The 12,769-nt window shown below is 39.1% G+C and overlaps 1 protein-coding gene across 1 annotated transcript in view; it reads left to right on the plus strand.

Annotated features, from left to right (window-relative positions):
• ZCCHC24 (zinc finger CCHC-type containing 24) overlaps window positions 1-12,769 on the plus strand; it is a 153,442-nt gene that overhangs the window by 32,987 nt on the left and 107,686 nt on the right. The window contains exon 2 of the mRNA XM_089510690.1: window positions 1,791-1,991. Coding sequence (XP_089366816.1) covers window positions 1,791-1,991 — 201 coding nt within the window. The remainder of the gene's footprint in view (window positions 1-1,790; window positions 1,992-12,769) is intronic.

Below are 12,769 nucleotides of genomic sequence, written 5' to 3' on the forward strand. Positions count from 1 at the left end.
AATGGTGTCCCTTATATTAAATGGCAAAATCAAGGTTTGCTTTTTGGAAGTTATATATTTTTTAATATTGTCAAGTTGTGGATGATTGAATCTGTGGATACAAAACCTGTGGATATGGAGTGACAACTGTATGTCTATTTTTATATGGAAGGAGGTGGTGGAGTAAGTCTTTCTCTAAAAATATTTTTATTAATTTTCAACAAAAAACATTAAAAAAGTGACCAAGACAAAAAGTACAAACAATTCATTACAAAAGACAGGTGAATGTTACATTAAGATCATTAAAATAAGTTTTACGTTCTGTGCACTCACACATCACTATTAGTCCTACTTAAATTTAAGTCCAACAATTAATTAAACATCCATATTTCATACATTATTTTCCTTTTCTTCGGCTATTGTATGGCTTTGAGGGTTAATTAACAAACAAGAATAAATGTAATTTAAATGTAATTAAAAGCAACATTAAATGTAAACAAATGTTTACATGTTTCTCCTACAGTTTTAAATATGTATTGCACTGTAGTTTCCAATTTGTTTCTAAACTCAAATGCAAACATATATAGACACATTACAATACTTAATTATACATCTGCCTAGAAACAAATCTTTTGCTTCTTTTGCTGAATTATTATATATTTTCTTTCCTTTATTGCGTTATTCTTTAATAAATCGCATAATTACAATATTTCTAGGATAAGTAATTCAGTGCTTTCTGCCAGTCCTCTAGATATTTATTAGATCTTTCATTTTGTATACTTCTAGTTAATTTATCCATTTGAATTACTTCCGTGTTGATTCCTTGGTTAATGGCACTGTCTCATTTTTCCCCATGACTTAGCATAAACCATTCCTGCAACAGTTAACGTATGAAAAAGTATCCGTCCATATTTTTTCTCAATTGGTTCTTTTATCATGCTTAATAGAAAAACCTTTGGTTTAAAGTTTATATTAATCTGAAGCATTTTATTAATTATATAATGTATTTGAGCCCCATTTTTTTTCTCCCTACTGGAAGTCCATCAAATGTAGTACAGTTCATTTTTCTTTCGAACATTTCCAGCACCTGTTGTCTTGAAGCCTGGAAACATTATCAAAAACAGTATAAGATGAATGTATGTTAATGCTCGAGGGGGTATGCATGTGATCTCCGAGGAAGGAAGTGACAAATTGGGGAAATGGAGCAGGGTATTCAAAATGGCACAGTAGAAGACTGCCGTATTTTTATCTGCTGCAGCTCCAATATCTCTGGGACATATAAGAAGTCAGTAACTGCAATATTTCATATTGATATATGAACAGACTGATTTTGTTTACCAATAAAAGTCTGCAAAACGGAATTTACCCTCATTTATTAACGGTAGGAAAATATTTTATGGTTCAGCACTGGGGGGGAAATGGACCTGTTGTTCTCATAGTGCATGTGGTGCTCAGATATGGGAGAAAACAGCCTCCTGAACTAGAAAGGATATTGGAAACTTGTCTTGATTAGAGCTGCTACCCTGTGTATTTGTTCAGCTCTCAAAACCAAAAAGCACCTCTGAAGTATGACCTGGTTGCAGCCGTGGTTTCCTGCCATTAACTGTCATAGCAAGTTTACAAAAGCCTATACTTTGTTTCGTATAGGTCAGTTTAGCCTTTTAAAATTGCCATCATTTTTCTTTCCAGCATCGGCTCTGCTCTGCCCACAGAATTGTCTTTTCTGATGCAAATTGAACTTAAAGCCCCACAGAAATAATAGGTCATTGGAAAAAGAAAATCACAATTATTTCATCTTTTTTCATTGGCAGGCACTGAGCAACAGTCTGTACAAGAGCGCTTCTCCCTACGGCTCCCTGAATAACATCGTAGATGGCTTGAGTTCCCTCACTGAACATTTCTCTGACATCTCTCTCTCATCAGAAGCTAGAAAACCCAGCAAGAGACCACCACCCAACTACCTGTGCCATCTTTGCTTTAACAAGGGACACTACATCAAGGATTGCCCACAGGTAAGTACAGTAAAAGTTTTATTGTGTTATGTTTATGGCGCCACCTGCTATGAAATTAGCACTTTACTTTTGAAAGAAGAGGTAATGAGATTATATAGTTCATCAGCAAAGGTGATGCCTGGATGATGATCAAAAAGTGACTGAACCCATCCTTTATCCCAACGCCCAATTGAGAGATCTTTGAAAGCGTGTAATGCTATTGTTATTTTAGAAAAACTAAAAATCACACTTTCAAAATAATTTCTATACATTTCTCTTTGTTAAACACATGACATGATTTCACAGCTGTAGTTAATGAAGGGAACCCTTCATTTAAAACTGGTATGGGCAGAGTACCGCTCATGGACTACATGCATGCTTCCCAGGACCCCGTAGAGGTTTTAAAAATGCACTTTGCTCCATTCCTCTCCCAGTGTTCTCCATGGGGTTTGAGGCTATTTTTAAATACATTTTTGGCCCCCCACGGGCCAATTTAAACCCAGGAGAAACCTTTTTTGAAACAAGAAGTGGACACAATGTGACTGCCACTTACCTCTTGCTGTTAAAAAAAAAGCTTTTTTTTAACAGCCTAGAGGGCCTTAAAATATGGCAAAACTATCTCTCTCTGGCATTATTTTTTTTTTTTGGGGGGGGGGGGAGTTGTCCTATTGGATGTTTGCTGGATAGAGGGGGGTTTGTGACCCTCCAAGGTGTCCTTCAGGCTAATGTGATATCCTAGCCTTTCACACTTGACCAACCCTGATTTAAAAGAAGTTTATATATATTCCAAGCCAAAAACAACAACAAAAAAACTGAGAAAGCAGAAAGATTTGATTAATGAGAATCAGAGCTTGACCTGAAAAAGTCAGTTCATGAAAAGGTTTTCTTCTGCAGTGTTCTGATTAGACCTGTGAGCAAAAGACTGAAATTGTCTGACCTAGTAAGGAGCCAGATTCCACTCTTGTTGATTATATATAACATACTTTGTATGCCTAAAGTCTGGTTCAGTCTTTGGCATCTAGCTGAGCTGAGAAGAAAAACTTACTTGCTTACTTTATTTATTTAAATTTAAATTTGTTGTGGTTGTTAACTGCTCTCAAGTCAAACCTGACTCATGGTGACCTGTGGATGAGACATCTCCAAGACCCCACTGTCCTCCACTGCTCTGCTTAGGTTCTGCAAATTCAGGCCTGTGACCTCCCTGATTGAGTCTGTCCATCTGGCATGCGGTCTTCCTCTCTTTCTACTACCTTGTACTTTTCATAGCATTATTATCTCACTGGCTCCAAGTTCAGAACAAGGTGTCCATCCATGTGATTCAGGATGGGCATCTCATTCTGACCTCACAGCAAAGTGAATCACAGCAGTGGTGGATGAGTGGGTGGTTCAGCGGGATGCACGTGCTATCAGCCACCCAGCATCAGAATAGAGGGACTTTACAATGGGTAGAGTTGGGTAGCTCTGAGGCTGCCTTGCGCCAGTGCAGACAGAATCTGAGTCAGGAAGAAAATGTTGATATAGCCTGAAGAAGTATGATCCTTGCTTCCAGGCATGTTGTATCCCTACAGCAAATGTTTTATGACTGGTAGTTCATATAAGTCCATAATGTTTCATATCCATTCAGGCACTACTCATGTTTCTGTCCACCACAAATAATATGTAAGATTGATTGTAAGGACATAACGTATACATAAAGACCCTTACACCAAAGGTTCACTCAGAACATTCTACATGCCCCATCATAGGTAATTTGCACTAAATCTGTGTGCATATACAAAAGCCACTCCTTAGATTAAAATTTGTGTAAGAATTCTGAGGAGAGAACTGTGTTAACAAATGTGCCTGAGCATTATTATTGGTCAAGTGGAAAGATGTACTGTGGTTGACTTACCATCAAGTTGTATATCTCTAACAGCTGTAGTTGAGCCCCCTCCTCGCCAAACTACAGACATGTGAAATATTCCTTTATTTATACAGTGCGTCCTCGCCTTACACGGGGGATCCGTTCCGGATCCCTCCGCGTAAGGCAAATTCCGCCTATGCTTGAGCCCCATTGGAAACAATGGGGCTCGTGCGCGGCGGCGCGGGCGCGCGTGGGGCGCAACGGGCGCGTGCGCCCATTCAATTGAATGGGACGCACCACCCCTTCTGCTCCGTGCGCGCGCCGCGGCTTGAGCACATACGCTCAAGTCCGCGTATGGCGCGGGCGCACTGTACACATATTTTCCACCTCTTGGTCTTGGATATCCATGAAATACCTGCAGTAACCCAGCTGTCCTTTTTTTTTTTAGTAAATAAAGATGTCAAATCAGATGCTCACTAGACTGGATGTCCAAATATAAATATTGTCCCCCATGGGACCTCAAATTCCATTCTCTTCAATGATGGCACAATGTGTATGTGACCATGTTGGTGTAGTGCATCATGTGCCATCATTGAGGAGAATAGGGCAGGGGCATCTGTGGATGCTTCAATCTGCAGATGGCAAACCCATGGAAAGGAAGAGCTGGCTGTACTGTCTGTTTTTCCCCCAATGAGATGTGTGTGTCACCAATCAAAAACTCTTGGTACCTAGTGGAAGAGTTTGTGTTCATTATTCTTTCTTATTGAAAGTAAATCGGATGGATTCAGACCAAAGATGGGTTAAGGATAAATTTCCATATCAGCAGAGCTACCATACTGGGTTTGGAAATTGAACCTGCTAGATTACTCCTGCCATCCCTTTGCCCAGGTGAACCATCTAAATTAATTCTATATTTGAATTGTATAAACTAACTCCTGCAAACTATCTCCTTCTGCTTCCATCAGCAGAGGGAAGAGGGTAATTTCTCTTCTACTCTGGAATTCCTGCATATATGTGCTTCAGAGAGTTGGAGGGACTCTCTGTAACAGATTTGGGGCTGCAAAATCATCAAGAAATGGAGTGTATTGTGTATCTTCTTGTGTGTCACATTGTTTCCCCCCTGACCTAATGTTCCAACTTTTCCTCTACACTTCTTGTTAAAATTGCTGAGAGGTTTTTAATCTCACAATAAAAAAAAAATTCTTCTTGTGATGCTTTAAGTCATAGGAGTTCTGCTAGAGGGCACTTCTGCACTGGAGAGTTAAGGCTGAGGTTTTTCTGCTTCTGTTATAATAATCATTTTTATTTTTGCTTTCTTTTAAAAATGTTAATGGTTGATACTGGTTTTTATTATGCAATTTTCTTTAGTTGTTCTTGTAGTTAATATTTTATTGTGACTGTTTTTGAGTGCCAAGTGAGTGGGAAGTACAAGTTGAATAAATACATAAATAAATCCATATAATAAGATTTTTTTTTTGTTTGCTTTCGCAAAGAAAGTGGATACTTCTTAGTTGCATTTGGGTTATTTTTTGGAATTAATGCTTTCAGTATATTTTTGTATGGCAGTGTCATGTGAGACAAGTCCCATGACTCTAGCATAGTGTTGAAAGTTGCTGAAAGGAAGAAGAATTACATGACACTTCAAAATGATGGATGGATGCTATTTCAGGTCTTCATGGTGTAGCCTCATTTCCTAACTTCCTGGCTTTCTGAAGCACAACTGTTTTCCTCTTGGTCACTTTTGAGAAGGCAGGGATACAACAAGCTCCATGCATACTTTACATCTGGCAGAAGGTTGATCAGGAACAAGGTCAGCATGGAATCATCCAGAAATCTATCTGTCTGTCTCCTTATGTGTACATTGTCTTGACACCTATAACCTTTAACTGTATACTGTCTTACTATAGTTAGACAAAGAGACTAGGGATCAAAAGATACTTTTTCCACATGACATTTTTTTATTTGTTCCATTTATTCACAATCCAACTATTATACAAGGTGATTTTATCGTCATTGCCCTATTTAAAATCTGTTCACCATGTTGTTGTTGTTGTTGTATGCCTTCTAGTCATTTCCAACTTTGGACAATCCTATATCATGGGGTTTTCTTGGCAAGAGTTATTCAGAGGAGGTTTGTCATTGCCCTCCCCTGAGGACGAGAGAGTGTGGCTCACCCAAGGTAACCCAGTGGATTTCCATGAGTGAGTGGGAAATCGAATCCTGGTCTCCAAAGTTGTAGTCAAGACTCAAACCACTATGCCATGCTGCTCTCGAGCATAGATATTGCTATCTCCCTTTTTAAAAGCAGAAGAAACTGGAAACATCCAAAGAAATCTTAAGTGAAGGTGAGACAATTTCAAAATGTATAGGAAAAGGTTTTACATAGGTTATTTCTTGGATGTTTCTTTCTTTATGCTATGTATTCTGGGACCCTGTTCCCATTCACACTATGTAATTTTAGTAGTGTTATTCCACTTTTAACTGCCTTGGTTCTGTGCTATGGAATCCTGGGAATGACAGTTCAGGGAGGTGCATTTAGAATTCTGCCTTGTTCTGACCTCCAGAGAGCTTCTCTAGTGCCTCCACAAACTACAAATCCCAGGATCCTATAGTATGTAGCCATGGCAGTTAAAACAGTACTAATAGTATTATAATTGTGTAGTGTGAATGGACCTTCTATCCCTCCTTCACATTTGGTATTTTGGCCTTTTCACACTCAAAAGTGAAATCAAAATTGTCTTCCATTCGTTGCCTGTGTCTCTCTGGACTGGAGCTCACTCTTTTTAACAGGCACAGAGGAACACTGAAGGCAGGAAGATAAAATCTGCTGCCTAGACTCTCTGGCCTGTTACAGACTGCCAAAATAAAGCTGCTTCGGGTCTCTTTGGAGGTATGCTGTTTAAATGATGCATGCACCCTAAGAATCTGGAAGCTGCACCAAAGCTGCTTAGGAATGGAGTGTGGCTTTGGTGTGACCTCCGGACTCTTAGGACCCATGCATCATTTAAATAGCATATCTCCAAAGAGACCCGAAGCAGCTTTATTTTGGCAGTCTGTAACAGGCCTCTGGGTCCATAAAGGTACTGCTTTGGGTAAGATCAGCCCTGGAAATTATGAGTTCATCTTGGTCCAGAAAGGATTTGATTTAGGAATAGGAGGTGGGGGTTGAAAATAAAACAATCTATCTATCTATCTATCTATCTATCTATCTATCTATCTATCTATCTGTCTATCTATCTATCTATCTCCGGAGCCCTTAGGCGTCTCTGCAGCAGAAAAGCCTTCATGTTCAAATTTGAATCATCGCTTCTGTTACTGTGCAAAAATAATAATCTTGTAGTACCTTTCAGACTAACTGAAAAAAGGAACTGGTGGTAGCATGAGCTTTCATATACGTGAGCCTACTTCCTCAGAACATGACAAACTTCCTCAGATGCATTTGGGCAAATCAGCAGTTTCTCTTCAAATGGGGAATAGCAAAATACACAAGCCCAAGCCCAATAATGCCCCTGCTAGGGAAGAAGCAAAAAGCCATAGATTTGGTGATATAATATGTGTGTGTGTGTGTGTGTGTGTGTGTGTGTGAGAGAGAGAGAGAGAGAGAGAGAAACCAAGATGTAGGGAATACTATTTGTGCTTGTTTTCCTGATTACTGACAATGTAACTCAGAACTCTGACTCAACAAAAGCTAGGATTTTCACTCCAAAGAAGGTGCTGAAGGAGAAGGTTTAACCAAGGTTTATGGAGCACTGAACAGTCATCTAAGGCTTCGCAGCCAGTGTCTTCCAGCTTTTATCTGAAATGTATATGGAGTTCTTTCAACATGAAATGCTCTATAGAAATGCTAAGTATTTTTATTATACTGTTCCAGGGACTGGCATGCCCTCCCCCCTTAAGATTTATCACTTTCACTGCTGCCCTGGGTAAAGATGGATTAACAGGGATGGTACCAGCAATCCTGTTGACAGAGAGGCCTAGCAGAATACAAACTTTCTTGCCAAGCCATTTGTCTTCAGCTTTTGCCAAACTTTGTTTCCAGGTCTTCTGTCTCATGGCCTTCTAACCTTGCTCCAGACACCTTAAGTTTTTCCCCCTTTTTTTGTAAGAATATTTGTAAAGGTTTGTCATTCAAGATAGTGCAAGCCTAACATGGGCATGTAGTTTTCAGGGCTCCATAAGAATTTTTGGTTCTTTTCTTCTTGAGACTGTGCCAAAGTGTTCTATACTCCATTTGACAAAGAACAAAACCTGTTTTTATTAAAACCTCTATCATATTACAACAATTGCAAGTAAATGCCATTGATTTCTGCAGATGTACTTTTGTGCAGTGGGTTTCAATGTTTGGGGAACCTGTTTTGTTTTGAAAGATCAACAAGCAGATGTTGTAGGCCAGATTAAAACCGTTTAGTAGCTGTTATTTCCCATCAAGTCAGCTTCATCCTCTGGCAACCCTATGATTGAGAGACCTCCAAGAGCCCTGCTTAAACTTTGTAAACTGCTTAGGGAGTGCTTAAGTGCACTAATAAGCGGTATAGAAATGTACTTGCTATTGCTATTGCTATAATGTCTTGCAAACCCAGGGATATGGCTTTCTTGATTGAATCAATTCACCTGTATATAGTCTTCCTTTTTTCCTACTGCCTCTCACTTTACTAAGCATTATAGTCTTTTCCAGTGAGTCAAGCCATCTCATAATATGTCCAAAAACCTCAGTTTAGTCATCTTGGCTTCTACTGAGAGGTTGACACTGATTTGTTCAAGGACTTGTTTATTTGTCTTTTTGGCAGCCCATAATATTTGCAGAGTTGTCCTCCAGCACCTCATTTCAAATGAGTTGGTTTTCCTCCTGTCAGTTTTTATCACTGTCCAGCTTTCACACCCATACATAAATTTTGGAAATACTATGGCATGATTGATTCTGATGTTGGTCATTAATTATATACCGTATAAACTTGACTATAAGTCAACCTCATGTATGAGGGCAGGTTTTGGGGCCAAAAATCATATATTTTGATGTGACTCATGAAAAAGTCGAGAGTAAAACTTAGGGGCATGTAACAAAGGATGTAAAGGATGAAACAAAGGAAAACAATGTCAAAGAGCTTACAAAACACCAGCAGTTATAACTGTTTGTGGTCACCCTAAAGAATGGATGGATGATAGAGAGTAGAGGGTGGCCAGTGCTTCCAGGACAGATTATATATATATTTTCCTTTCACTAGAGCAGTGATGGCGAACCTATGGCATGCGTGCCAGAGGTGGCACTCAGAACCCTCTCTGTGGGCACATGTGCCATCATCCCAGCACAGAGTTTGCCAGAGTTTGTTACTAGAAAGCCAGAGGGACATGGCACTTTGCAATAAATAAGTGGGGTTTGGGTTGCAATTTGGGCACTTGGCCTCAAAAAGGTTCACCATCACTGCACTAGGGGATGGTTCCTTTTTTGATAAGAGTTAAAGTATAGTACTTACATTAACCCCATGGATAAGTCGACTCAGGGTTTTGGGGTCAATTTTTTGATTAAAATATCTAGACTTATACATGACTACCTGAGAATGTTACCTAGTTGTAGTAGTAAGATTTATTCGGTCGTCGACCAGTATAAAAAATAACTTGAAAAAATAATAATTGCAAAATACAGTTATTAATAATTGTTATCTAGTTCTTTTAAAATGGCTTAATATCCTTCCAAAAGATCCTCTTCATTCTAATTATCACTCTTCCCTGAAACCAAAGTAGAACAAGAACTCTAGGAATTGTCTTTCTTCATGGAAAGTTACAACTCTCTCTTTTTTTAAAATTACATTTTATTAAAGAAATACAGAAGTACATAATAAGTAGAAAAAAAGAAAACAAAAAGAGAAAGGAGGGGGAAAGAGGGAAAGAAAAGAAGAAAAAATTAAAAGGAACTTCCTTTCCCCACCACAATTCTGGTATATCTTCATGTTTCATAAATAATGTCACTGTTAACAATTAGTTACATAAATTCAAGTCTCATAATCCTAACATTTAACTACCTATACTTACAGTAAAATCTTCTTATAGATTCAGTAACTACTTTAAATTATTTAAAACATATTCAATCTCAATTAGAGAAAATTCTGTCTGTATATATGAACATCAAATTGGCTAGTTGCGAGACTCTTAACATATCCTGGGTAGGATACCAAGGAGGCAAAGATTTGCCTTCTGGTGCTGAAAAAGAAACTTTGAAACTCCCATCTGCTCCAGCCTGATCTCCCATTCCTGATTCAACATGCATGAGACTGCTAATGGGAAACATATGTCAGACTCCATCCCACCCCAAAAAACCTAATATGTGCTCCCACCCATTTGGTGCATCAGGTTTCTTTGAGATTTAAAACAGGAGGCGAACAACTATGACAATCAGGAGAGTTTCCTTGGACAGTTGAAACATTAGATAGCCAACAAGTAAACAACACCGAAGAGCTCTCTGAGGGAGGTGGAGGAGGTAACAACTGATAGCAAATCAAGGTTTTGCTAACCACACATTTCCTGAAGGGAGGGAGGAAATGGGTTGTGTGTGGTTGTTGTGCATTTTCCAATCCACAAAGTGAGTTTATCTTTTTGTTGTGGTTAAGATTCCCAGGGACAAAAGACTTGTCTTGATTTGTTGGTGGTGTACATTGCAAAGGCTCTAAAACAGGCAGTGAAGGGAAGTACTCCGGATGTTGTTTCACTGTTTTCCACGGACACTTGTGACACAGCCAGAAAGTGTCTCCTTTATGAAACATTTTTTAGCGTTTCTTGCAGAAATGTTTGCTTACTTATTGAAGTTGCTCTCTTTTGCCCTTGTTGCCTCCTGACACTTTTGCATGCGCTGATGCCCTAGTTGGGTGTGACTAGCCCACATCTCTAACAATTAAGGAAGATGGAAAAAGCAGCAACCCAAAGGAAAGAACAGTGCTGACTAGGATGGGGTGGGGTGATAGTCATAAGGAAGATTCCTACTCTATCAACATCACTATTTTTGACCTAAAAATCAAAGGCAGAAATCTTTTAGTGCAGCTGTAAGCAAAAAAACAAAAACAAAAACAGGGTAAATTGACTGTCCAATGTTTTAGCCCTCTTACTGGCCTGCTCCACTTTTGCTGATTTCCTTAAATCACTTTCACTGTAATTGTTTAAATGTTAATGTACAGTGGACCCTTGTTATACGCTGGGGTTTGGTTCCAAGATCCCCCGTGGATAACAAAATTTGTGGATGCTCAAGTCCCATTAAATATAATGACATAGCAAAATGGTGTCCCTTATAAAAAATAGAAAATCAAGGTTTGATATATGAAATTTATACTTTTTTTGAACATTTTCAAACCGTGGATGCTTGAATCCGTGTATAAAAAATCCGTGTATAAGAAGGGCCGACTGTAGTTGTTAAAGCTTCGCATGCTGTAGTTTTAACAACTCAGTCTGTTGGCTAACATCTCTTTGTCAGTGACTAAGCTTTCCTCTGCTTTGGAAAAAATGAACTGGAACTGATATTGAAATTCAGCAGTTTGAATTTTTTGTTTTATTTCTTGTTTGTATCACTAGGTTTCATCCATTCTGCTCCCATATATGCATACCTGTGGAACTGCATACACACACACCATTTGTAATTTTTTTTCTCTGAATCCCCTTGTATTTTTTCCCATGCCTAATCCTAATGCTTTTAACTTTTAAGATGGGCCAGGATTAGCAACCACTGTGAACTGGAGTTGGAGGAGAGAGTTGGGGTGGGTGGGAAATGGTGTTAGTGAGAGAACACAGCCACATGTTGACATCTCCCATCTGGTGTAAGTGATATGAGAGCAAAACCCAGCCAGCCAGCAAGGAGTTGTGCATTTGCATTCCCCAAATGTTACTTCAATATGGGACATATCCAACTCCCATTTTAACCAGAAGGAAAAAAACCCTGGCCTCTATTGGTACTGGCTATTGGCCAGTCAGTTATTTCTACCTGCTGGCTTTGGGGCAGTCTTTGGCAAGGAAGTAAATCTATTGCAGAGAGGGAAATTATCACTGCATTACAATCCCCAATGTCTTCTCTGTTTCCCCACCCTTGAAACTACTTATTAATAGCTGTATGGAATAAAAGGAGAAACCCTGTTAAAAAGGCAGAAGAATGCCATTCTGGTTAACCAACTCCCCTGCCTCCAAGACCCTTTCACAATACACAGCTATAGCACTATGGTTCCACCTTAATGTCATGGCTCCATCCTATGTAATCTTAGGCTTTGCAGTTTAGGGAGGAGTGTTTAGAGGTACCAATGAGAGAGAGCACCTCACCAAACTACACACCCCCAGATTCCATAGAATGCAGCCATAAGAGTTAAAGGGAAATCATAGTGCTATACTTGTGTAGGGCTGTAGCACTATGATTGCATCACCCTATAATTGTATAGATAAAGGCCCCTCTTTCAAATGGACACCAGTTTCTGCTTTAAGGACACAGTCTTTTTCATGGCCTCCAGAATTCCTTGTTCATATGTTTCATTCGGAGGCAATGTGGCATCACCATGATCAAGGGCACAACTCTTCAAGTTATTCTAAGTTAAATATTATTTCTTAAGTCATGGACCTCTTTCAGAATTTGCAGAAAAAATGCGTTTATACACATTTATACAAAGTAATGGGAAGGAAATGTGGGAGATTCATTCATTCATTCATTGATATCCTGAATCCCCTCTATGAACCCCAAGCCAAGAACTCCTATTTCAGTCGTGTAGAAAGACTTTCCTTTGGACTGTACCATTTCACAGCACAAATATGAGAGGTAGTACACTCAAGTGCTTCCCCCCAAGTTTTAAAACAAAATTAAAATCTATGTATGTAGAAAGCAAGTAGGTTAGAGAGAAGGGTCTCCAGCTTTCTTTCAGATAAGATGGAGTTTTCATATGGGGGAAGCATTCAGACATGAGATCAACCATGTGCAGTCCAAAGTGGTATGGTCAGG

Source organism: Sceloporus occidentalis, unplaced genomic scaffold (assembly GCF_023333645.1).
Source record: "Sceloporus occidentalis isolate IW3139 unplaced genomic scaffold, rSceOcc1.0.p SCAF_2, whole genome shotgun sequence".
Lineage (NCBI taxonomy): Eukaryota > Metazoa > Chordata > Lepidosauria > Squamata > Phrynosomatidae > Sceloporus > Sceloporus occidentalis.